This window comes from Symphodus melops (genome assembly GCF_947650265.1).
Source record: "Symphodus melops genome assembly, chromosome: 2".
NCBI classification, from domain to species: Eukaryota; Metazoa; Chordata; class Actinopteri; order Labriformes; family Labridae; genus Symphodus; species Symphodus melops.
The window spans coordinates 2,972,971-2,995,745 of record NC_136692.1 but is presented as its reverse complement, the minus strand read 5'-3'; the positions used below and the strand labels follow the sequence as shown (position 1 = coordinate 2,995,745).

The 22,775-nt window shown below is 45.4% G+C and overlaps 2 protein-coding genes and 2 long non-coding RNA genes across 7 annotated transcripts; 2 read left to right on the top strand and 2 right to left on the bottom strand.

Moving 5' to 3' along the window:
* The first annotated feature begins 3,487 nt into the window (after positions 1-3,487).
* fip1l1b (FIP1 like 1b) lies at positions 3,488-9,532 on the top strand. 4 transcript variants are annotated; one of them, XM_079337520.1, is made up of 16 exons: positions 3,488-3,775; positions 4,117-4,171; positions 4,372-4,438; positions 4,550-4,662; positions 4,740-4,804; positions 4,887-4,991; positions 5,091-5,221; positions 5,896-6,011; positions 6,433-6,486; positions 6,626-6,725; positions 6,829-6,979; positions 7,049-7,154; positions 7,282-7,337; positions 7,765-7,948; positions 8,081-8,227; positions 9,254-9,532. In XM_079337520.1, the coding sequence occupies exons 1-16, from the start codon at positions 3,697-3,699 to the stop codon at positions 9,396-9,398; spliced, it is 1,674 nt and encodes a 557-aa protein (XP_079193646.1). In that variant the 5' UTR covers positions 3,488-3,696; the 3' UTR covers positions 9,399-9,532. The 4 variants fall into 4 exon arrangements, with proteins under 4 accessions (XP_079193646.1, XP_079193649.1, XP_079193648.1 ...); XM_079337523.1 differs by having other exon boundaries at positions 3,489-3,775; positions 7,073-7,154; positions 9,257-9,532; XM_079337522.1 differs by having other exon boundaries at positions 3,489-3,775; positions 7,073-7,154.
* A 1,623-nt stretch (positions 9,533-11,155) lies between these two features.
* LOC306818041 lies at positions 11,156-12,371 on the bottom strand. The gene is made up of 3 exons (XR_013778119.1): positions 12,299-12,371; positions 11,538-11,636; positions 11,156-11,452 (listed from the first exon to the last, which is right to left on the bottom strand). It is a non-coding gene; the product is annotated as an uncharacterized lncRNA (long non-coding RNA).
* A 7-nt stretch (positions 12,372-12,378) lies between these two features.
* LOC306818046 lies at positions 12,379-17,104 on the bottom strand. Its single transcript, XR_013778120.1, has 3 exons — positions 17,046-17,104; positions 12,770-12,831; positions 12,379-12,412 (listed from the first exon to the last, which is right to left on the bottom strand). It is a non-coding gene; the product is annotated as an uncharacterized lncRNA (long non-coding RNA).
* A 1,228-nt stretch (positions 17,105-18,332) lies between these two features.
* LOC306818025 (uncharacterized protein) lies at positions 18,333-21,560 on the top strand. Its single transcript, XM_079335365.1, has 6 exons — positions 18,333-18,533; positions 18,875-19,017; positions 19,924-19,985; positions 20,393-20,506; positions 21,122-21,220; positions 21,306-21,560. The coding sequence occupies exons 1-6, from the start codon at positions 18,423-18,425 to the stop codon at positions 21,428-21,430; spliced, it is 654 nt and encodes a 217-aa protein (XP_079191491.1). The 5' UTR covers positions 18,333-18,422; the 3' UTR covers positions 21,431-21,560.
* Positions 21,561-22,775: the final 1,215 nt, after the last annotated feature.

Here is a 22,775-nt window from a genome sequence, read left to right as displayed (position 1 = left end):
TCCAAGGATGAGAGGTGAGGAACTAATGGGTTAGACAATCGATTTTCTCGGCAATCCAATGAATTTGAGCAATTTTTAAAATCGCATTAAAGGCAGATTGTGCAACATTTCGCACATAAATCCAGTATACATCAAGTTTATCCTGCATAAACGTCTCTCTGAGTCATGACCGTCTACAATGAGTGAGAAGCTCGAGTCCTGATGGCTGTGTTGTTGTCGGAGCTGTGTTTACATCATGTTTACACGGACGACATATCCACGCAGGAAACAAGTGTTTGCAGATTGTTTGTCCGCCCTCTTGCTCTTAAAGGTGCTTAATGATGATAATGCGTCCTAATTCATAACTCCTTCATGGGAGTGGAGAGGTGTTGGAGGTGTGTCGAGAGCGGAGGCTTCAGAATAGCGGAGTTGTGGCCAAACAGCGGATTGTTTTGGTTTCATACTGGCGCTCAAAGATGACATCTGCTGGATCAAAAAGTTGCACATTATTCCTTTAATGGCATGTTTTCTGAATGTAAACAAAGCTAGCAAAATTGTTGAAATTCAACATTTAGCTCAGCCCAGCTCTACCTGCACTCCTGGACAATCCCTCTCACCCCCTGCATGACACTGTGCAGCAGACTGAGACATCCACCCTGCAAGACTGAGCACCACCGCAGGTCCTTTATCTGCAATCAGACTGTTAAACAGCATCACCGCCACATGACTCTGTATGAGAATCATCATTATCATTGATGTTACACACTGTGTGTGTTTTATAATACCTTATCTGTCTTTCCACGAGTGAAAGTGAACATAGTGATTATGCCTTGTATTATTTAGGTCTATTGAATTTTTTTAACCCCTTTATTTATTTAATGTAAACTTGCTCATTGCTGTTCTTTTTTCTTTTTTTGCTATTGATGCTGTTTATATTCCCTGTTTTACTGTTTTTTGGAGCTGCTGTAACATCCGAATTTCCCCCATTGAGAGATCAATAAAGTTTATCCTCATGCTGTCTGAATTAGTATACTTTCCAAGTGTACCTGCTGTATTTCTGGTAAGCAAACCCAGACAGCAAATAGATTATAAAAATATAAGATGGTCAGAGAAAGCGTAAACTAACCAATAAAAAGGGGAGGAAACGTTGATGACAAAGGCGGATGTGTGAGGAGTAGAAGGCTGTAAATGAGACAAGGCTGAGAGGCAGACTGAACGAGATAAATGCAATTTCCATGATCGGTTTAACTGAGAGACCGTTGGCATCCCCCTCTCTCTCTGCTGCCTCCCTGCATGTGTGTGTGTGTGTTTATGTGTGAGTGTGCTGTAAACACACACAAGTCTGCACACAGTGTGATACAGTGGTTAGTTGTGATTTGAATCCCTGAGCTTTTCTCACGCTCAATGAAAACGAATCAATGTTTGTGTTCTTGCATGCTAATGTAAATATCCACGCATTACTGGTGTGAATGCTTGTTCCTTTCATTTCCACCATTTGTGTGTGACTGTCGTCCCGCCTCGGTATAATCACCCCTGAATAAGGAAGTGATAATGACTTAAGTGGTGGTGAAAAGCCAGAGTGAGAGATTCCACGGATCTCCTTCATCGCTTTCTGACAAAACTTAAGTGGCCTCCACTTAACTGGTCAGTGGCCATAAATGCATTAACAGTCCTCGCTGCATTAACAGAACCGCAGCAGCAATCATGTGTGTAATGAGCCGGCCAGCTGCTTGATTTCATAAACATATGGAGGGAGGCAGAGTGCATCTCTATGAGCAACAACACAACACAAACTTTATAAATAAAAAGGGACTCGACTGCTCTTGACGTCTTTGGAAAAACCTCCTGAAGAGCGGCGGTTTGTTGGCTGTTTGGTTCTCCTTATACGTTAATGCATTTTCTTTTACTGATGTGTTTGAACCATGTAAATAAAGAGCACAAAACAGGCAGATTGATCAAATATTGGGCATCCCTTTGATTCATTTAGCTCGACACCACAAAAATAGTCACGATAATTTGATCCTGTTTCATATAGCACCTCTAAACAAAGCGGCAGACACATGGATATTTACATCTTTAAGAACTGGTCTCCACATTTTGATGAAGTGTGCTGTTTCTCGTGTTTTTATTCTTCATTATTATCTGAAATACAGACTGGTCATGGAGCTCATCTTCACAGTTTGAGAGGGTTATGGGCTCCTGAATCAGCAAGCAAAGGCCCCGGGGGGGTCCAAATGATCAGCAGTCTCTAAACAACTGTGTCATAGAGTGACTGCTCTTATCTTATTTAGGGGAGTCATGGGATTCAGTCACACTACTTTGTGAAAGTCATGTTTACTTTGACTGAACATGGTAAAGGTGTGCGGCATGATGCGGCTCATTTTTCACGGCCCAATAATTAAATAATCCACACCGAGCTCCCTCCACCACTCCCTGTCCTCATTGCCTGCCCCTGGCCTGCACACAGCACACAGGGGGGGGAAAAGGAGCGACAACAGTGACAACAAAGCAGGCTTTTATGAATTGTGTCCGATGGTGGGACGGAAGCATTTTTAAGGCATCTGCACCCAACGCATGCAGGCCAACGTAGCATAATAGATCCAAGTCTTTGCCCCACAAGAAAGGTGAAAAATGTAAAATGACTGCTTCTAGTCTACTGACATAATAGAAACGATACAGAAAGGTAACTTAGAGTTGATGAGGGTGCTGCAGGGAAGGACTGGCACATAGAGATGCACCTATAAACCACATTCAGAAGGAATCTCAATGCATTCCTCAAAAAAGTACAAGATTGACTGAATCGTCTGCAACAATAACTTTTGTCGGTTCAGACGACTAAGTTCTCATAAGTATAACCTCAAACAAGCCTATTTTACACATTGAGCATAACAACATAAATGTTTAATAAAAACAGCAACAAACAAAAAGGCTCCAGGAATAATCATTTTCACAGTAAAACACAGATCAGGTAGTGAGGTGGACATGACTATCCATCAGCCTGTCTGAACATCATCGTTCTTAGCTGCACTAGTACACGAGTCACAAAGTTATCTATTCTTTCAACCCCTGATGTGTCAAATATCTTCTTTCTTTATATTCACTTTGATTTCATTTATTTTGTTTCGTGTGGATGTTCCCCTAAAGTCCCAAAAAGTAAAAAATAAATATATATACAGTATATCTTAACATAATAACTGGTTGTACGCACAAAAATATTAAAATATTGGTAGTTCATTTTAATTATTTTGTGTGCACAACATGTTCTTGTTCTGTTTTTGTAATTATTTAACCTGTACACACAAAATTTGAAGAAAATATACAGTATAGATATTTTACGTTTTTGTATACAAGTATACATTTTTTTAAATGCAGACTTTTCAGTTTTACCAACCAACCGCAGGTTCAGTTTTTTTCTGTTTAATTCCCGATCAGGATATTGTTAAGTAAAGGAATAAATAAATAAACGTAGTGTGTCTCCTCCTCCGTTAGGGGGCGCTGTGATGTTTTCTGCTCCATCTCTCCTTGACCTGAGCGGGACGTTCATCGCAACCTCTTCCGGGGTGTGCACGGTACTCGCAGAGGCTTTGGGATAAATCTATGGATGCAATTTTTTGTGTTTTGCTTTATTAAAGGGCGGCTCCCCGTTGAAGGGAGAGAGTGAAACAGTTCGTGTAAATCAGTTGTCTTCTTCTTCTTCTTCTTCGTGTGTAGTAAAACATGTCTGCCGAAGAAGCGGACAAAACAGGCACCGCTGATGCTAGCGCCGGTGATGAGGAGGAGGAATGGCTCTATGGAGGTAAAAAAAACAAAACAACAACAACAAAAAGTGGGCTTTCCGCACACAAAACAACTCCTGAATGAATTAGACTCGTGTTAAAGTGTTTGCTGTGAGAATAAACATCAAAGTAAAGCGGTAACTCCTTGTTGCTATGGCGATAATTTTATAGTTAGCTCTGAAGCTAAGCTATTAGCGCAGCAGTATGAGTGACAATAACACGATTGAAACACCTGTTCGATGTGTTTAAATAGCACTGAGTGTTTGATTTGGTTGAAGGGGTTGAACATGGAGCAGTGGCTGAGTTTGTTCCGTGTCTGGTTGCTGTTTAAATAACTGTTTTTGTGTGTTTTTCCCCCCAGATGAGTCTGAGAGTAAAGATGAGGACGAGGAGGCCAAACCAAACGCATCAAGCGAGTATGTAACTTTGATTTTAACACCTGTGAACACATTGATGTGTGTTTGCTGGTTTGTAAAAACTCATACCTCTACTCATAAACTGCAAACCTTTATTTACAAAGATATCAAAAGCAAAAAAAAATAAAAAATGGTTCAGCTTCAGCTCCCGAAAGAGCAAAGACATCTGTAAACTATCTCTGATGTTTCTTCGTCTGTAGTGCACCTGCTGATGCGTCCACAGAAGACGCCACCGAACACGCCACAGGGAACGGCGTTGCCTCCGAGGTAAATACATTGCATGGTCATCATCCGAGTGTCTCTCACTGGTATTCCTCCTGAGGGATGTAGCGTCTCCCTTCGAGGTTATCTTAACACATGCGTTTGTGTGTGTGTCAGGCCACGGGGGAAGCAGCAGGCGAGGATGTCGACAGTGACAGCGACAGTGATGACGACGACGATGACGTCCGCGTCACCATCGGAGACATAAAAACTGGAGCGCCGCAATACACGTAGGTCCTGCAGACGTCGGCGCTGCGTCTCATGTCGTTTGTGGCAGCTTTAGAACTTTTTTTTCTCTTTCTTTCAGAACGTACGGAGCGCCGCCCGTCAATCTCAACATAAAGACGACAGGCTCAAGACCGTATGGACAAGGTGACCGGATAAAAACACCTTGAACACAGGTAATTATACAAAGACAGATCATAAACTGTAACACGTTTATTTTTAATTGCAGCCAAACTAAAGGGAGTGGATCTGGAAGCTCCTGGAAACATTAACGGGGTCCCGGTGCTGGAGGCTGACATGGAGTCGTTTGAGGAGAAACCCTGGAGGAAGCCAGGTGTGTGTGTGTGTGTGTGTGTGTGTTTGGCTTCTAAAATGTTTGTTGTAAGGAATGAACAGTACTTTTAAAAAAGGATTTCTGCGTTTGTGTTTCCAGGAGCGGATCTGTCTGATTACTTTAACTACGGCTTCAATGAGGACACGTGGAAGGCTTACTGTGAAAAACAGAAGCGGCTGCGCATGGGCCTGGAGGTCTCCACTGTCGGCTCCGTGACGAGCAAGATCACAGTGAGAAGCGTCATGCGTTACAACCAAATCTCTTACCCTCCCGTCCGTTGGTCTCTGTCGGAATTAAAGCTGCACACTCAATAGTTAAGTTAGCTGTAAACGTTGAGGAAAGTCAGATTACTTATTTATTTAATTAAGGGCTTGATCAATGCTTTCTCACTCAGCGTGTGCACGTTTCATATGCTGATGCGGTCAAATGAATCTAAGCGAGCTGTCCGCTAACATCGAAAGGAAAAATATATATATTTTTAGGGTTTATTTTGGATTCAGGAAAGCGATGTTGCAAACACAGGTCATGTGTTAATCGTACAATATGTAGAATTTTAAAACCTTAAAATATCTCAATAAAACAGACTAAATAAGTTCTGTAAAGCTGACGTCATTCTGCAGTGTCTTAATATTAACGAGTCATCAGTGAGAAGCCTCCCTGCACGAGGCTCACCTGGTGAGAGAAGAGACGCTTACAGGCAGACATTACAGAGAGAGGACATCGTTATTATAATTTATATTTTAAATCTGCGTTATTTAAATTCTCCATGAAACACAACTTTGAGAGTATCTAAATGCCACATTGCAATGCGCTTCTGGTTTTTTCATCCTCTGCCAGCAGCGTCACTGATCATGAAATTCATTAACGTGCTTCTTCTTCTTCTTCTTCTTCTTCTTCTTTGAAGGTTCAGCAGGGCAGGACAGGCAACGACAAGGACATGTCCATTTTACCCATCCACACCTCGAAGCCTGACTTCACTCCTGCCAGCATGTATAAGTCTGCAGTCAGTCAGGTCACCAGGTAACACCTCTGCTCTCATCTTCACTTGTTCACATTTTATTTTTCAGTCAGAGCGTTTTTTAAAAGAACTTGAAGTTTCTACAGACGTCAGATTTGACTGAATCTTAGTTCAGACTTCACTAAATGTTTGCTTCTTATAAATCTGTTGATAATCCTGAAATCCAAACACGCGTCGAGTCCGGTGTTGTGACATTGATTTTGTTGAACTGTGTGCTGCCTGATGTGTCGGGGTCAGATGAGGAGATTCTAAACATGAAGAAGCTGCTCTGCGTAGCTTCATCATGTTAATGGAAACGGTGTCTTCAAACACCTGCTGGTCTCCAGGTGTCCCCCTTTAACCCTCCCATGGACTGCTTGTGTGTGTCAGGGCCGATGTAACTCTCTTCTCTCCCCCCCCCCCTCCTTTGTTTCAAAATGGTAGGATCTCTCCCCCTCAGTGGACTGGCCCGCCTGTTCAGGACATGTCCTATTATACGTAAGTGTGCACGGCCTTTGTCCCTGCAAAAAGGCCTGATGGGAAATGCGTCGTGATCGTCCTCTTTGTAACGTTCACTGTGACGTCTGTGGAGAAGTTTCAGCTCGTTCATGTTTTTTTTTTTGTTTTTTTTTTCTAGGAAGACGAGCGGTACGATCGATGTGATCGGAGGACAGACGGCCACCATCAGCAGGGTCGAAGGGCGCCGCAGACACAACCTCGAGGGCAACAACATCCAGGTACACGTTCCAGCCAACCAACCGCAATTTGATCGTTATGGCAACGTTAAAAAAAAGAAAAGAAAAGTTCAAATTGACACGTTGCCTCTCCCTTCTCTTGCAGGTGATCTCCGAACAATCCGACTCTGAGCCGACTCCAGCTAAGATTCCCACCTTCTTCCCTCCCGGACCCCTCCCCCCAAACATCCCCCCGCCTCCTTTCCTCCCACCGCCGCCCAACGTCAGCACAGCGCCGCCCCTCATCCCCCCGCCTAGTGAGTTCCTCGTCACCTTAACTCTTCTTGGTTTTATTAGAGTAGAAGCAGCCGTCATTAATCGAACAGTATTCCCTCTTTCTTCTCATGCAGGGCTGCCCATTACTGTCCCACCTCCTGGTTTTCCTCCTCCGCCGAGTGGGCCCCCTCCTGCTATGATCCCCACTATGGACAGGTAACACACACGTCCACGCCGCAGACCGCACGATGTCTGGCAGCGTCACACAACAGAAACAAACAAGGACTCGTTCATATTTTAATTTCTCTCTCTCCAACATGCTGTCTTTGTTCTTTCTCCTCAGCGGTCACCCTGGAGGTTATGACGGGCGCTCAGTCCCGCCCTACCCGTTCCCACAAGGTACAAACTTTTACCACCTCACCTGGTTCTCTTTTTTTTTTTTTTTTTTAAAGATTTTTGGGACTTTATTGGAGAGACAGGATAGTGGATAAAGACGGAAATCAGGGAGAGCGAGCGAGCCGCAGGCCGGATTTGAACGCGGGCCGCCAGCGTTGAGGACTATATATGGGTTGCCTCCATATACGGGATGCGCGCACTAACCACTGCGCTCATCCTCGCTTAGAAAGTGTTTCCAGTCTGTTGATTTGAATGTTGTGAAAAAAATCAGCTCTTAAGAATCTGACATATTGAAAAACCTGCTCGTTGACCTGTCCGTGTTTTTCCCCACACGTTTGATGGTTTTAGTGGTTTTCAGGTTTTGCACAAAGAGGAGAAACCTTGAAGGCTTAAACCCGGTGTAATGCGTCCCTCTTCTTTACCTGCTCAGGTGGATACCCTCCACCCATGACCGGAGCTCCTCCTCCCTGGCCGCCCATGATGGACCAGTCTAAACCCTGGGACTACTACAGACGAGACGACAAGAGAGAAAAGGAACGAGAAAGGCCACGAGAGAGGACACATGAGCGGGAGAGAGAGAGGGAGCACAGCCCGTCAGCCATGGGCTACACCAGGTGAGACAGAGTCGAACGCCCATGCTCAAAGAGAGAGAGAGAGCCGTTTGATGTCATCGAAGCTCTCTTCTTCTTCTTCTCACTCGAACATCCACGATCAACAAAAGCTTCTATTCTTCTAATGTTTAACAGCGAAGAGGAGCGCTATCGTTACCGTGAGTACCAGGAGCGAGCTTACGGAGAGAGGCATCGGGACCGGGCGAGCCGGGAGAAGGAGGAGAGACACAGAGAGAGGCGGCACCGAGAGAAAGAGGAGGGGCGTCACAAGTCCTCCCGCAGGTACACAAATGCATCCTCCAATCATTTTCATCTCTCCTGCACCACGTGACTGTTTTACTATCGTAGCATCAGAGCTGTAAAAACTCCTGATATCACCCGGAGGAGCTGAGTGTTTCTCCTGCCAGATCCCTCGCATTTTGTGCGTAGAGTCCGAGTGAGGCTGCGTTACGTTTTCTGTTTGTCAGAATTTTCTTCTCTGATGTTTTCATTCTGCTGGACTGAACGCAGCGTTGCAAAAAGATCAATATTTTTGTTTATAGGGTCGTGTAGCGGACTCTGTTGCTCCGTCTGCTACTCACATCTCTTTTTACGTCCAACCACAGAATCCTGTGAATACATCTCATTTTTTTATTTAAGTACTTGTTATTTTATACTTGTTATTTCTTTTGCACTCGTACACAAAGAAAAAATCCTCGTATGTGTAAACTTGGCAATAAAAAAAAAAGATTCTGAAACGTCATTTAGTATCGATACAGAGGAGACTTTTCACACAAACAGTAAAGTCAGTGTGAAGGTGTTTCATTCATAACACCAGTAACAAAGCTGCTCCCTTCTCTCCTCTGCTCACTTCTGTGTGTGTGTTTTTTTTTTTTTTAAACTCTGACAGTCAAAGATTACTCTGAGTATTTGCACGTCAAAAACACCGTCACATTTTTGTTCTGGGCTCTGGAGCTTCTGCCCACCGGGATTTCTGTCGTCTCTTTTTAACGTCATATCGGGCCCCCTCCCCTCCGCCGCACAGGGAAAACATCACGCTGTGAGGGGATGAGTGTGAATCACAACTCAGGAGGATTTCATGCGAAGGCTAACTTGAAATCCTCAGGAGAGCATGTGTGAAAAGTGCGATCGACCTCCTTTCTTTATTAACGTCACCTTTTCTCTCGGTCACCCATTTATCATCCGTCCTCTCTCTCCTTCTACATTTTTATCTCCTTTCCTTCATCATCTTCCCTTCCTGCACTTTACCCTCTTGTTTCCTCACCTCCTTTTCCCTTCCCACACTTTCACCCTTCACATTTCCATCAGCAGCAGTAGCAGGAGGAGGCATGACAGCGAGGAGGGCGACAGCCACAGGAGGCACAAACACAAGAAGAGCAAGAGGAGCAAGGAGGGCAAAGAGACGAGCGAGGAAATCAGTGCAGACCAAGAGAACCAGGAGGCCATGGAGTAGTGCTCACCCCCCCTTTGGTTTCTCTTTCCCTCCGTGTGTGTCTGTGTGTGTCTGTGTGTCTGCCCCCAAAGTCTCCCTCCAAGATGAAGATGAAGAAGGCAAACTGACCACAAAACCAGTGTCGCAGAGTGATCGATGCTTCTTGTCACTCCCCCCCGTCAATCAATCTCAATACTCCGCCCTGCTGTCGTTCATCCTCGCCATCGCTGCAGACGGACGGCTCGCCCTCCGAGCTGCAACGATTACTCAGAGATGATGAGCAGGTTTAGATCTTTTCCTGTCATTTGTTTGTCTTTTTGTTCTTGTCCTGTATGAAGACGTAAGAGAACTCTCAGTTTAAGTTCAAATTAAAAAAAAACACACTTTTGATAAATCTGTTTGTCTTTTATTGGGATGAATATTTGGAAATCATTGGTCGAGTGTCCTCCGGTTTATCTACAGCTCCTGAAAGAGTTCAGAATCCACTGCATGTTCTTCGGCTTCGACCACTTCAATGTTTCTGTTGGGGTGAAGAATCTTATCTTTTTCAGATTATTTTGTTTTGTTTTCTTGGATCAAAAAAATGTTACTCACGCGTTTATTTTCTTCTTATTATTAACATGGAGTGGCTACAGTGATGTCGGCTACATCGTGTACGTAGTTTAACTTTCTTTTCAGTCAGTCCGTGATATCCTGTTGCAGTGTAAATTCCCATCAAACACAATCACACCATTACTTTATATTTTTAATTGTTTACTGATAAAGAATGCAACATACAGTAATTTGAATGTGATAATATAATTAAAAAAAAAAAAAAAAAAAGATCTGTGCCTCAAGTGGGGGGGCCCAGCCCCCTATGGCCCGCCGAAAGCGACGGGTGTGAGTGTCAATGTGCAAACATTTATTTATTTTAATTTTAGATGCAGCAATTTTAGTCGTCGTCAGAAAAATAAAATCGCAGCACAGTTTTTATCAGTCCAGCAAAATGTCTTATAAACACGTTGATTGTATGAATGAGGCTGTCAGTGATTAGATCTCAAATCAGCTGATTTTATTTTATTTTAATCTCCACATTATTTCATTTATTTCACTCTTGGGATAAACAGCTGCTCGAGCACGGCGCCTGATGTAATCAGTGTGTGAAAGGGAGGGCAAAGTTTTATTTGACTTAAAAAGAAAAAACACCAAACAAACCTTAACAGTAAGTGCACTGAATCTTACAGTAAGTGAAGCAAACCGAGCCAGCTAAAAGTTCAATCAAGGGTCCACAGTCTGTGAGCTCTGTGTTAATATTTAACTGATTTATGTCGATATTTAATATAATACTTTATTCAGAATCACTAGTTTATATTTTCCTCGTTTTTCTCAAACAAATTTACCTCTTACCATTTTTTAGTTTGCAGAAGTAACGTAAATACCTTCAATATTTCTTTCTTTTTTTGCCCAATTATTATTGCAAATATTACAAAGATCTGAAATATACCAGAAGGCTTCACATAAAGGACACACTGACATACACACGCGCACATACACGTATATTTAACCATGAAAAAACTGTAACTTGAGAGGGGAGCTGAAACTTTTCTTACTCTCAAGAAAAAGAGTCGAAAGCGTTTCAAAATTATTCTTCAGATTTGATCCCTTATTCAAACAACAGCTTTGTCAGCAGGGGGCGCCAAAATCAACACAACCTAAAAGACTCCATCCCTTCATGTCTTGTTCTTGTCTCGACCTGGTCTCGTAAGAAATGGAAGAAAAAGGTAAATAAGTCGGGGCATCGGTTGTGCAGTGCTGCTCCTTTAATAACTGGGTAACACTTTTTTTTTTTTTAAAGGGAATTTCATTTATTTCTGGTAATTTTCTTTGCTTTCTTACGTGAATTCTTCAATGAAATAATGTGCAAATACAAAACTGTGCTCCTTTTACTACATGAAAAACATGAAAACTCTGTCAGTTCACAAAATAATCGAACACAGTATCCAGGAATCTTGCGACGTGATGTCCCATCTTGGCCTCTAGTATCATGTTTAAGGCACTGAGCCCCTCTGTGGGCGGGATGTTGTCTGGGCAGATTTCTGTACAAACACAAACAAGTCACAAAAACAGTTGTGCATGATGTTAGTGAAGAACAGGAAAGTGGATCTGATAGACGATCGTTACCTTCTCTTGAGTCGGTCATTAAAGGGGATGGCATCTTAAAACACTCGACTTGTGTCTTAAACATTTGTGCAGCAGCAGGCGAGACAGAGTTGCTCTTGCCTGGAAACGAAGATGTCAGAAAATATTATTAGAAACATTTAAATTTGTATCAAGATTATTACGGTAAATTAAACATTAATTAAAGCTCCTGTGAGTATAACTTTCCGTTGACTATGTTGTCCCCCTGTGGACAAAATCTTTTTTTCAGCTCTTGTCCTGCACATGAAAACAAGTAGTGTTCTTTGACAGTTAAATGTATTACTCTAAATATAAGAAACACTGTGACTGTGTGTCTCTGGAACACACGTCTTTCCACAGTTTCAGAAAACTCCTAAAAATCTCCTGATATTTGCTCGAGGAGGTTTAGGCTGTGTGAACGCAGAGAGACAATTTTTCACCCAGAGTGAGCTGAAGTGAGAACGCAGCAGGATGTCAAGAGAATTTACCTCGAGTCTGTGGGAGGGGATGATGACGTGTGTATCCTGTGACCGGTGCACGATGCATAAACAATATGCAAGAGACAGCTACGACGTTCATGCACGTATTCAAACCTCTGCGATACATTTTCCGTTCTTCTCGACTCTTTTCTCCGTTCTAAAGCGTCGTGCAGCGGACTCTGTTGCTAAATCCGTCACATTTTTTTTTTCCGTCACCCTAACCCCTCCAGTCTGACACACATTGTCAACTCCATGTTGGAGAAATGACAAGCAATTTGTACTCACTTAAAAAAAGGAGACTTCTGAAAGTGTCTTTTCCAGAGACGATTTCTTCGTACACGGACAGACAGTCAGAGCATTCAGTCGGCAGGTAGACTTCTCTCAGGTAGAACGGTTTCTCTGTGGTGAAGCAGACAAACACAGGAACATGTGAGAGAGTTTGAATGCTGTTAACAGAATGTCACACTGCAGACTTTGTCCACCAAAATCCACACACACTCACATACACGCGGTCTAATATTTTAAGAGGAAAAAAGTTGTTCTTTTTTTTTTTACAACCCTTCTTTGTGCCATACCACGTTCTTTATTAAGTCAATAAAGCATTCTGCTGCAAAATATATTTCAAAAGATTTCATAAAGCACCAACTTTCCTCCAATAAAATTGTATTTTTTGTCCAATTTAATAGTTGGATTATTTGTAACCAACAAATACCACAAGGCTGAATCCACTTTTCGCTCTGACACATTTTTACTTACCAATTATCATTGTGCTGTTTTCAAAAGTCACGTTGAATATGAAGTTCGAACAGTCATCAAATCTGTGGAGATAAAAGTGAAAGCTGTGCAGTACAGAAACTTCCAGACTGGTGCAGGGAGGACGGAGAGGATTTTAAACCTGATTGAGTTTCTCTGTCATCAGATTTATTAAAGGGGACATATTATCCACCTTTTCAAACAGACTCTTGAAACCTCTGTGTTGTGTTTTGGTCCATATATAACATGAATCATGCAGCCGAGGAGGTTTGGGACCCTGTAGAAACCAGCTCTCTCAGAACGCTCCGTTTGATGTGTGTATCTCTTTAAATGCAGTAAGCCCCTCCCCCACACCCTGTCCCTCTCCTCCGTAGCATGCAACAACAAGATCAGCTTTGAGCTTCCACCGCAACTTGTCAGCATGCCCCCTGGGAAAAACATGGCTGCCGCAGTCAACGCAGGAGGGAAGTCTTTTTTTTCACCAGAATCCCACTGTGACATCACAAGGAAAGCACATTTAAAACGGAGCATTTTTCTCTGTGTTGTGACTTATGCAGACAACAAACAAAGGACTGGCTGGATTTATTTTACATTTTGGGGAAATGTAAAACACACCTCCCCCCTGAACTGCTACCTTATCGTGGTGGGGGAGTTTGAGCACCCGAATGACCCTAGGAGCTATGTTGTCGGGGGCTTTGAGCCCCCAGCAGGGTCACCCAAGGCAAACAGGTCCTAGGTGACGGGTCAGACCAAAAGCAGTTCACAACACCCCTATGAAAGGAATAAGAACAAGGACCGTGACGTCGCCTGGCATGGCGGAGCCGGGGCCCCACCCTGGAGCCAGGCCTGGGGTTGGGGCCCACAGGAGAGTGCCTGGTGGCCGGGCTTTTGCCCGTGGGGCCCGGCCGGGTTCAGCCCGAAAAGAGGATGCGGGCCCGTCCTCCTGTGGACCCACCACCCACAGAGGAAGCCGTAGGGGTCGGGTGCAATGTGGATCCCTGGACGCAGCTTCTGGCGTTTGGGACATGGAACGTCACCTCACTGGGGGGTAAGGAGCCTGAGCTTGTGCAGGAGGTTGAGAGGTACCGGCTAGATATAGTCGGGCTCACCTCCACGCACTGCTTGGGCTCTGGAACCCAGCTCCTCGAGAGGGGCTGGACTCTCTACTTCTCTGGAGTTGCCCGCGGTGAGAGGCGGCGGGCTGGTGTGGGCTTGCTCATAGCCCCACAGCTCAGCCGCCAGGTGTTGGAGTTCACCCCCGGGAGGGGTCGTGTCCCTGCGCCTTCGGGTAGGGGACAGGTCTCTCACTGTCGTCTCGGCCTACAGCCCGAACGGCAATGTGGAGTACCCGGCCTTCTTGGAGTCCCTGGGAGGGGTGCTGGACAGTGCTCCGACTGGGGACTCCATTGTTCTACTGGGGAACTTCAATGCTCACGTGGGCAACGACAGTGAGATCTGGAGTGGGGTGATTGGGATTAACGGCCTCCCTGATCTGAACCAGAGTGGTGTTCTGTTATTGGACTTCTGTGCTAGTCACAGTTTGTCCATAACAAACACCATGTTCGAGCACAGGGATGTCCATAAGTGCACGTGGCACCAGGACTCCCTAGGCCGGAGGTCGATGATAGACTTTGTGGTCGTGTCATCTGACCTTCGGCCGTGTGTCTCGGACACTCGGGTGAAGAGAGGGGCTGAGCTGTCAACTGATCACCACCTGGTGGTGAGTTGGATGCGCTGGCAGGGGAGGAAGCCGGTCAGACTCGGCAGCCCCAAACGTGTAGTGAGGGTCTGCTGGGAACGTCTGGCTGAACCCTCTGTTAGTGAGGTCTTCAACTCCCACCTCCGGACGAGCTTTTCACAGATCCCGGGGGAGGCTGGGTGCATTGAGTCCGAATGGACCATGTTCTCCACCTCCATTGTCAAAGCAGCTGCTCTGAGCTGTGGTGGCAGGGTCTCTGGTGCCTGTCGTGGCGGCAATCCCCGAACCCGGTGGTGGACACCAAAAGTAGGGGAGGCCGTCAAGCTGAAGAAGGAGTCCTATCGGGCATTGCTAGCGCATAGGACTCCTGAGGCAGCTGACGGGTACCGGCAGGCCAGGCGTTCCGCAGCCCAGGCGGTCGTGGAGGCAAAAACTCGGGCCTGGGAGGAGTTCGGGGAGGCCATGGAGGAGGACTTTCGGTCGGCCTCGAGGAAATCCTGGCAAACCGTCCGTCGCCTCAGGAGGGGGAAGCAGTGCTTCACCAACACTGTTTACAGTGCAGGTGGGGAGGTGCTGACCTCAACTGGGGATGCAGTCGGACTGTGGAAGCAATACTTCGAGGATCTCCTCAATCCCACCGTCACATCTCCCACCGAGGGAGCAGAGGCTGAGTTCTCAGAGGTAGACTCGTCCATCACCCAAGCCAAAGTCACCGAGGAAGTTGGCAAGCTCCTCGGTGGCAAGGCTCCGGGGGTGGATGAGATTCGCCCTGAGTATCTTAAGTCTCTGGATGTGCAGGGGCTGTCATGGTTGACACGTCTCTCTAACATCGCGTGGAGGTCGGGGACAGTGCCTCTGGACTGGCAGACCGGGGTGGTGGTCCCTCTTTTCAAGAAGGGGGACCGGTGGGTGTGTTCCAACTACTGGGGAATCACACTCAGCCTCCCTGGGAAAGTCTACTCCAGGGTTCTGGAGAGGAGGATCTGGCTGATTGTTGAACCTCGGATTCAAGAGGAACAATGCTGTTTTCGTCGTGGCCGTGGAACACTGGACCAGCTCTACACTCTCCAGCGGGTTCTCGAGGGTTCATGGAAGTTTGCCCAACCAGTCCACATGTGCTTTGTGGATCTGGAGAAGGCTTTCGACCGTGTCCCTCGCGGCGCCCTGTGGGGGGTGCTCCGGGAGTATGGGGTTCGGGGCCCTTTGCTAAGGGCGGTCCGGTCCTTGTACAACCGGAGCAGTAGTATGGTTCGCATTGCTGGCAGTAAGTCGGACCTGTTCCCGGTGCGCGTTGGCCTCCGGCAGGGCTGCCCTTTGTCACCGGTTCTGTTCATTACTTTTATGGACAGAATTTCTAGGCGCAGCCAGGGGCCGGAGGGGGTCCGGTTCGGGGACCACAGGCTCTCGTCTCTGCTTTTTGCAGATGATGTGGCTCCATCGAACCCGGACCTCCAGCGTGCACTGGGGCGGTTCGCTAACGAGTGTGAGGCGGCTGGGATGAGGATCAGCACCTCTAAATCTGAGGCCATGGTTCTCGACCGGAAAAAGGTGGTTTGCCCTCTTCGGGTCGGTGGGGTGTCCTTGCCCCAGGTTGAGGAGTTTAAGTATCTCGGGGTCTTGTTCACGAGTGGGGGGAAGATGGAGCGCGAGATCGACAGACGGATCGGTGCGGCGTCTGCAGTCATGCGGTCGCTGTATCGGTCCGTCGTGGTGAAGAAGGAGCTAAGCCGAAACTCTCGATTTACCGGTCGATCTTCGTTCCTACCCTCACCTATGGTCATGAGCTTTGGGTCATGACCGAAAGAACGAGATCTCGGATACAAGCGGCCGAAATGGGCTTCCTCCGTAGGGTGGCTGGGCGCACCCTTAGAGATAGGGTGAGGAGCTCGGTCACCAGGGAGGAGCTCGGAGTAGAGCCGTTACTCCTCCACATCGAGAGGAGTCAGTTGAGGTGGTTCGGGCATCTGGTTCGGATGCCCCCTGGACGCCTCCCTAGGGAGGTGTTCCGGGCATGTCCCTCCGGGAGGAGGCCTCGGGGTAGACCCAGGACACGCTGGAGAGACTATGTCTCTCGGCTGGCTTGGGAATGCCTTGGGGTCCCACCGGAAGAGCTGGAGGAGGTGTGTTGGGTGAGGGAAGTCTGGGTGTCTCTGCTTAGACTGCTGCCCCCGCGACCCGGCCCCGGATAAGCGGCAGAAAATGGATGGATGGATGGATGTAAAACACACTCAGGTTACTCAGGGTTTGTGTCCATTGATATTTACAGTTTGTGCTTAAAAGTCGCGATTTAAAGAATCAACAAAAGAAAATATGCTGCATTGAAATCTAAAGCTGTTAGGTGTCTGTTGAAACAGCCCAAAGAGCTGATTGTAGGTCCCACTTCTGACGAGGCAAGTAGTCAATCATAGTTCAGGATTTTGGGATAAACCCTGGCACGGGCCCACCTTGCAAATGATTGGCCGACCCAGATGTAATCGCCCATGGACAAAGTCTCCGATAGGCAAACAATCAACACGGGAGGTCGCAGCTTTGTTATAATTAATGAACATGTAGCCTCGTGTCATAGTGTGTGTGATTTACATTTTCTGAGTCTTGAGAAGAGTGAGGACGTTGCTCTGGGAGGTTGCAGTGATGTCTAGCCAGAGGCTGGTGATCAGGTGAGTCAGGGAGCGACTTCCTGGGATGTTAGAGCTCCCTCCGATGTACAGCCACTTCCCTAACATCTGGAACACACACAGACACACGACGATATTAAAAAAAAGGTAGAGATTATTCCTGTGTTTTGCCATCCATGTATGTGACTGGTCCGTAGAGTTGCAAATATATGGATGATGCCTCCGAGTGTCCAACATAAAGATGGTGCATTTCTTCACAGATAAATAAAAAACTTACTGGAAACTACTGGTAGCCATGACGGAAAGCTATTTTTTTCCCCATTTCTCGCCATTATGTATTTTGAAATAAGCGTTTAAAGAATACTAAACTGATGATGAGGATTAATATGCTATATACTAAATGGATATTTTAACAACATCAAATGAAACAAGAAACAAGAAGGCACCAGATGAGAGGGCATCAGGCTGCAGCCTGCGAGCCTGAGCTCAGGGCAACAAACTAAAACTAAAAACGCAAAAAGAAGACGTGAACTTACTTCCTCAGTGCTGATAGTTATGGGTTTAACCAGACTGTCGCAGCTGGGCTGAGGAGCAGCGCTTCCCAATGAGAGAAGACTCAGGAACACAACAGCAGTGCACGTCTTCATCCTGTAGATGGCTCTGATCTTCTCTTTCTACAGATTCTTCTTTCAGCGCTTCTTCTATGCACAAACCTCTCGGTTTGCCTTCAACTCTTTGAATTTGTTCTGCCTTCCCCTCTCTTTAAATCCACGCTCTGTTCTGCCCCCCTCTCAGAGGTGTGTGTCCTCTGCTCTGTCAGCTGATTTAAGGAAGAAGATTGACATCCACCATGACACATTGATTATAAAACAGCTGAACCACGTAACAAAACATGAGAGAGAAGGTAAGTTAATTAAAATCTACCAAATCGGTGAAATGAATAAACGCCTTTGTGCAAACATGGCTGCGTCTTTTTTAGTTCAGGGGTAGAATTATGTTTTTAATGATGGCTGTTACAATACATGAAGCTTTTTTTTCTGGCTGGACTTTATGCATTTCCTGAATATACATAAGAGCCTCTCTGTTGTATGTGATCGGTTAAGATTTCATACATTCCTCCAACAGTTCAAAGTCTGCCCTTAATACACTGTTTACTTTACTTACATCAGCTGACAGAGCAGAGGACACACACCTCTGAGAGGGGGGCAGAACAGAGCATGGATTTAAAGAGAGGGGAAGGCAGAACAAATTCAAAGAGTTGAAGGCAAACCGAGAGGTTTGTGCATAGAAGAAGCGCTGAAAGAAGAATCTGTAGAAAGAGAAGATCAGAGCCATCTACAGGATGAAGACGTGCACTGCTGTTGTGTTCCTGAGTCTTCTCTCATTGGGAAGCGCTGCTCCTCAGCCCAGCTGCGACAGTCTGGTTAAACCCATAACTATCAGCACTGAGGAAGTAAGTTCACGTCTTCTTTTTGCGTTTTTAGTTTTAGTTTGTTGCCCTGAGCTCAGGCTCACAGGCTGCAGCCTGATGCCCTCTCATCATTAAACGCTTATTTCCAAATACATGATGGCGAGAAATGGGGAAAAAAATAGCTTTCCGTCATGGCTACCAGTAGTTTCCAGTAAGTTTTTTATTTATCTGTGAAGAAATGCACCATCTTTATGTTGGACACTTGGAGGCATCATCCATATATTTGCAACTCTACGGACACCAGTCGCATACATGGGTGGCAAAACACAGGAATAATCCCTACCTTTTTTTTTTATATCGTCGTGTATCTGTGTGTGTTCCAGATGTTAGGGAAGTGGCTGTACATCGGAGGGAGCTCTGACATCCCAGGAAGTCGCTCCCTGGCTCACCTGATGACCAGCATCTGGCTAGACGTCACTGCAACCTCCCAGAGCAACGTCCTCACTCTTCTCCAGACTCAGAAAATGTAAATCACACACACTATCACACGAGGCTACATGTTCATTAATTATAACAAAGCGGCGACCTCCCTTGTTGATTGTTTGCCTATCGGAGACTTTGTCCAGGGGCGATTACATCTGGGTCGGCCAATCATTTGCAAGCTGGGCCCGTGCCAGGGTTTATCCCAAAATCCTGAACTATGATTGACTACTTGCCTCGTCAGAAGTGGGACCTACAATCAGCTCTTTGGGCTGTTTCAACAGACACCTAACAGCTTTAGATTTCAATGCAGCATATTTTCTTTGGTTAATTCTTTAAATCGCGACTTTTAAGCACAAACTGTAAATATGCAGACAACAAACAAAGGACTGGCTGGATTTATTTGACATTTTGGGGAAATGTAAAACACACTCAGGTTTTGTGTCCATTGATAAGTCACAACACAGAGAAAAATGCTCCGTTTTAAATGTGCTCTCCTTGTGATGTCACAGTGGGATTCTGGTGAGAAAAAAAAGACTTCCCTCCTGCGTTGACTGCGGCAGCCATGTTTTTCCCAAGGGCCATGCTGACAAGTTGCCATGGAAGCTCAAAGCTGATCTTGTTGTTACATGCTGCGGAGGAGAGGGACGGGGTGAGGGGGAGGGGCTTACTGCATTTAAAGAGATACACACATCAAACGGAGCGTTCTGAGAGAGCTGGTTTCTACAGGGTCACAAACCTCCTCTGCTGCTTGATTCATGTTATATATGGACCAAAACACAGCACAGATGTTTCATTTAGCGCACAGGAGGCTGTTTGAAAAGGTGGATAATACGTCCCCTTTAATAAATCTGATGACAGAGAAACTCAATCAGGTTTAAAATCCTCTCCGTCCTCCCTGCACCAGTCTGGAAGTTTCTGTACTACACAGCTTTCACTTTTATCTTCACAGACTTGATGATTGTTCGAGCCTCATATTCAACGTGACTTTTGAAAACAGCACAATGATAATTGGTAAGTAAAAATGTGTCAGAGCGAAAAGTGGATTCAGCCTTGTTGTATTTTTTCGTTTACAAATAATCCAATGGGAATCCAACTATTAAATTGGACAAAAAATACAACTTTATTAGAGAGAAGTTGGTACTTTATGAAATCTTTTGAAATATATTTTGCAGCAGAATGCTTTATTGACTTAATAATAACGTGGTATGGCACAAAGAAGGGTTGTTTAAAAAAAGAAATCTCTTAAAATATTAACCAGAAACAATATCACACACTCAATATTTAATGAAATGTATGTGTGTGTGTTTTTAAGTGTGTGTGTGTGTGTGGATTTTGGTGGACAAAGTATGCCGTGTGACGTTCTGTTGACAGCATTCAAACTCTCTCACATGTTCCTGTGTTTGTCTGCTTCACCACAGAGAAACCGTTCTACCTGAGAGAAGTCTACCTGCCGACTGAATGCTCTGACTGTCTGTCCGTGTACGAAGAAATCGTCTCTGGAAAAGACACTTTCAGAAGTCTTTTTCTTTTCAGTGAGTACAAATTGCTTGTCATTCCTCCAACATGGAGTTGACAATGCGTGTCAGACTGAAGGGGTTAGGGTGGGGTGTCCTGACGAAAAGAAAAAAAAAAGTGACGGATTTAGCAACAGAGTCTGCTGCACGACGCTTTAGAACGGAGAAAAGAGTCGAGAAGAACGGAAAATGTATCGCAGCGGTTTGAATATGTGCACAAACGTCGTATCTGTCTCTTGCATATTGTTTATGCATCGTGCACCGGTCACAGGATACACACGTCATCATCCCCTCCCACAGACTCGAGGTAAATTCTCTTGACATCCTGCGGCGTTCTCACTTCTGCTCACTCTGGGTGAAAAATTGTCTGTGGAAAGACGTGTGTTCCAGAGACACAGTCACAGTGTTTCTTATATTTAGAGTAATACATTTAACTGTTGAAAGAAACTGTTTGTTTTTGGGTTTTTTTTTTCAGGACAAGAGCTGAAAAAAAGATTTTGTCCACAGGGGGCGCCAACATAGTCAACGAAAAGTTATACTCACAGGAGCTTTAATTAAAGTTTAATTTACTGTAATAATCTTGATACAAATTTAAATGTTTCTAATAATATTTTCTGACATCTTTGTTTCCAGGCAAGAGCAACTCTGTCTCGCCTGCTGCTGCACAAATGTTTAAGACACAAGTCGAGTGTTTTAAGATGCCATCCCCTTTAATGACCGACTCAAGTGAAGGTAACGATCGTCTATCAGATCCACTTTCCTGTTCTTCACTAACATCATGCACAACTGTTTTTGTGACTTGTTTGTGTTTGTACAGAAATCTGCCCCGACAACATCCCGCCCACAGATGGGCTCAGTGCCTTAAACATGATACTAGAGGCCAAGATGGGACATCACGTCGCAAGATTCCTGGATACTGTGTTCGATTATTTTGTGAACTGACAGAGTTTTCATGTTTTTCATATAGAAAAAAAGGAACACAGTTTTGTATTTGCATATTATTTCATTGAAGAATTCACGTAAGGAAGCAAAGAAAATTACCAGAAATAAATGAAATTCCCTGTAAAAAAAAGTGTTGCCCAGTTATTAAAGATTGGTAGGGATCTTCCAGTCTCTTACCACCGCTACTTTATCCGGGCCAGTGGCCACACCCTCAGAGGAGACTACATGGCCAAGATATTTTACTTGCTTCTGAAAGAACTGACACTTCGACAGTTTAATCTTCAACCCCTGTTGCTGTAGTCTGGAGAATACTTCCTCCAGTCGGTCCACGTGTTGCTCTACTGAGGAGGAGAACACAATAACATCATCCAGATACAACAGGACGGATTGATGACGACAGTCTCCAAACATGCGTTCCATTAGACGCTGAAAGGTACTCGGAGCATTACATAATCCAAAAGGCATACGGTTGAATTCAAACAATCCAAAAGGGGTGCAGAATGCAGTCTTAGGTTTATCTTTTTCAGCCATTTTCACTTGACTATACCCACTAGCCAGATCAATAGTAGAAAACCATTGTGCCCCGGAGAGGGCATCCAAGGACTCTTCAATTCTTGGCAGTGGATAAGCATCCTTCCTTGTCTTTGCGTTTAGTAGCCGGTAATCGACACACATCCTAATACCCCCGTCCTTCTTTAAAACCAGTACAATGGGAGACGAGTACGGGCTACTACTCTCCCTGATTATCTGACTATCCAACAGCTGTTTGATATGGGCCCTTACCAATTCGTACTGGGAAGGGGGAATACGGCGATATGGCTGGCGCACCGGAGTCTCATCCAAAAGAAGAATCTCATGCGGAATCAGGTCAGTGCATCCTACATCGGCCTCACTTTTAGCAAAACAGGAGCTGTACTTCGCTAAGAGAGCTTTAGATTGGGACTGCTCCTGTGTCGTCAACCCCTCTAAGGGAACATCATGCAGGTTTAGTTCCTCACTAACATCGGCCGTCTGGGAAGACACTTAGGCTGTACACTCATGAGAGCCAGCATCTACACAAAGATCTATGTGGGGGTCATTTTTTGTTAAGACAGTGACCATTTGAACAGTAGCTATGACCCTGCGGGGGGTTAACCAAACATCAGTGTGGTTGACATTTGTGACAGGAATGTATGCTACCCCTTTCTCTGCTACCACCAAGGAAGGAGAGACCAACAGCCCATCAGGGAGGACACCCTCCTCAAACCCTAGGGGTTCTACTAAAAATTCAACCTGCTCCTGAGGAGGGACTGACAGACATGTAACAGGCACAAGGGTCAGGCTACCAGCTGGTACATGAAATGGG

Coding starts and splice junctions, on each gene's coding strand:
- fip1l1b (XM_079337520.1), top strand. CDS start 3,697: ATGTCTGCCGAAGAAGCGGACAAAACAGGCACCGCTGATGCTAGCGCC. Junction 6,012..6,432: donor GCAGTCAGTCAGGTCACCAG/GTAACACCTCTG, acceptor TCAAAATGGTAG/GATCTCTCCCCCTCAGTGGA. Junction 7,155..7,281: donor ATGATCCCCACTATGGACAG/GTAACACACACG, acceptor CTTTCTCCTCAG/CGGTCACCCTGGAGGTTATG.
- LOC306818025 (XM_079335365.1), top strand. CDS start 18,423: ATGAAGACGTGCACTGCTGTTGTGTTCCTGAGTCTTCTCTCATTGGGA. Junction 19,018..19,923: donor CTTCTCCAGACTCAGAAAAT/GTAAATCACACA, acceptor TTATCTTCACAG/ACTTGATGATTGTTCGAGCC. Junction 20,507..21,121: donor CAGAAGTCTTTTTCTTTTCA/GTGAGTACAAAT, acceptor CTTTGTTTCCAG/GCAAGAGCAACTCTGTCTCG.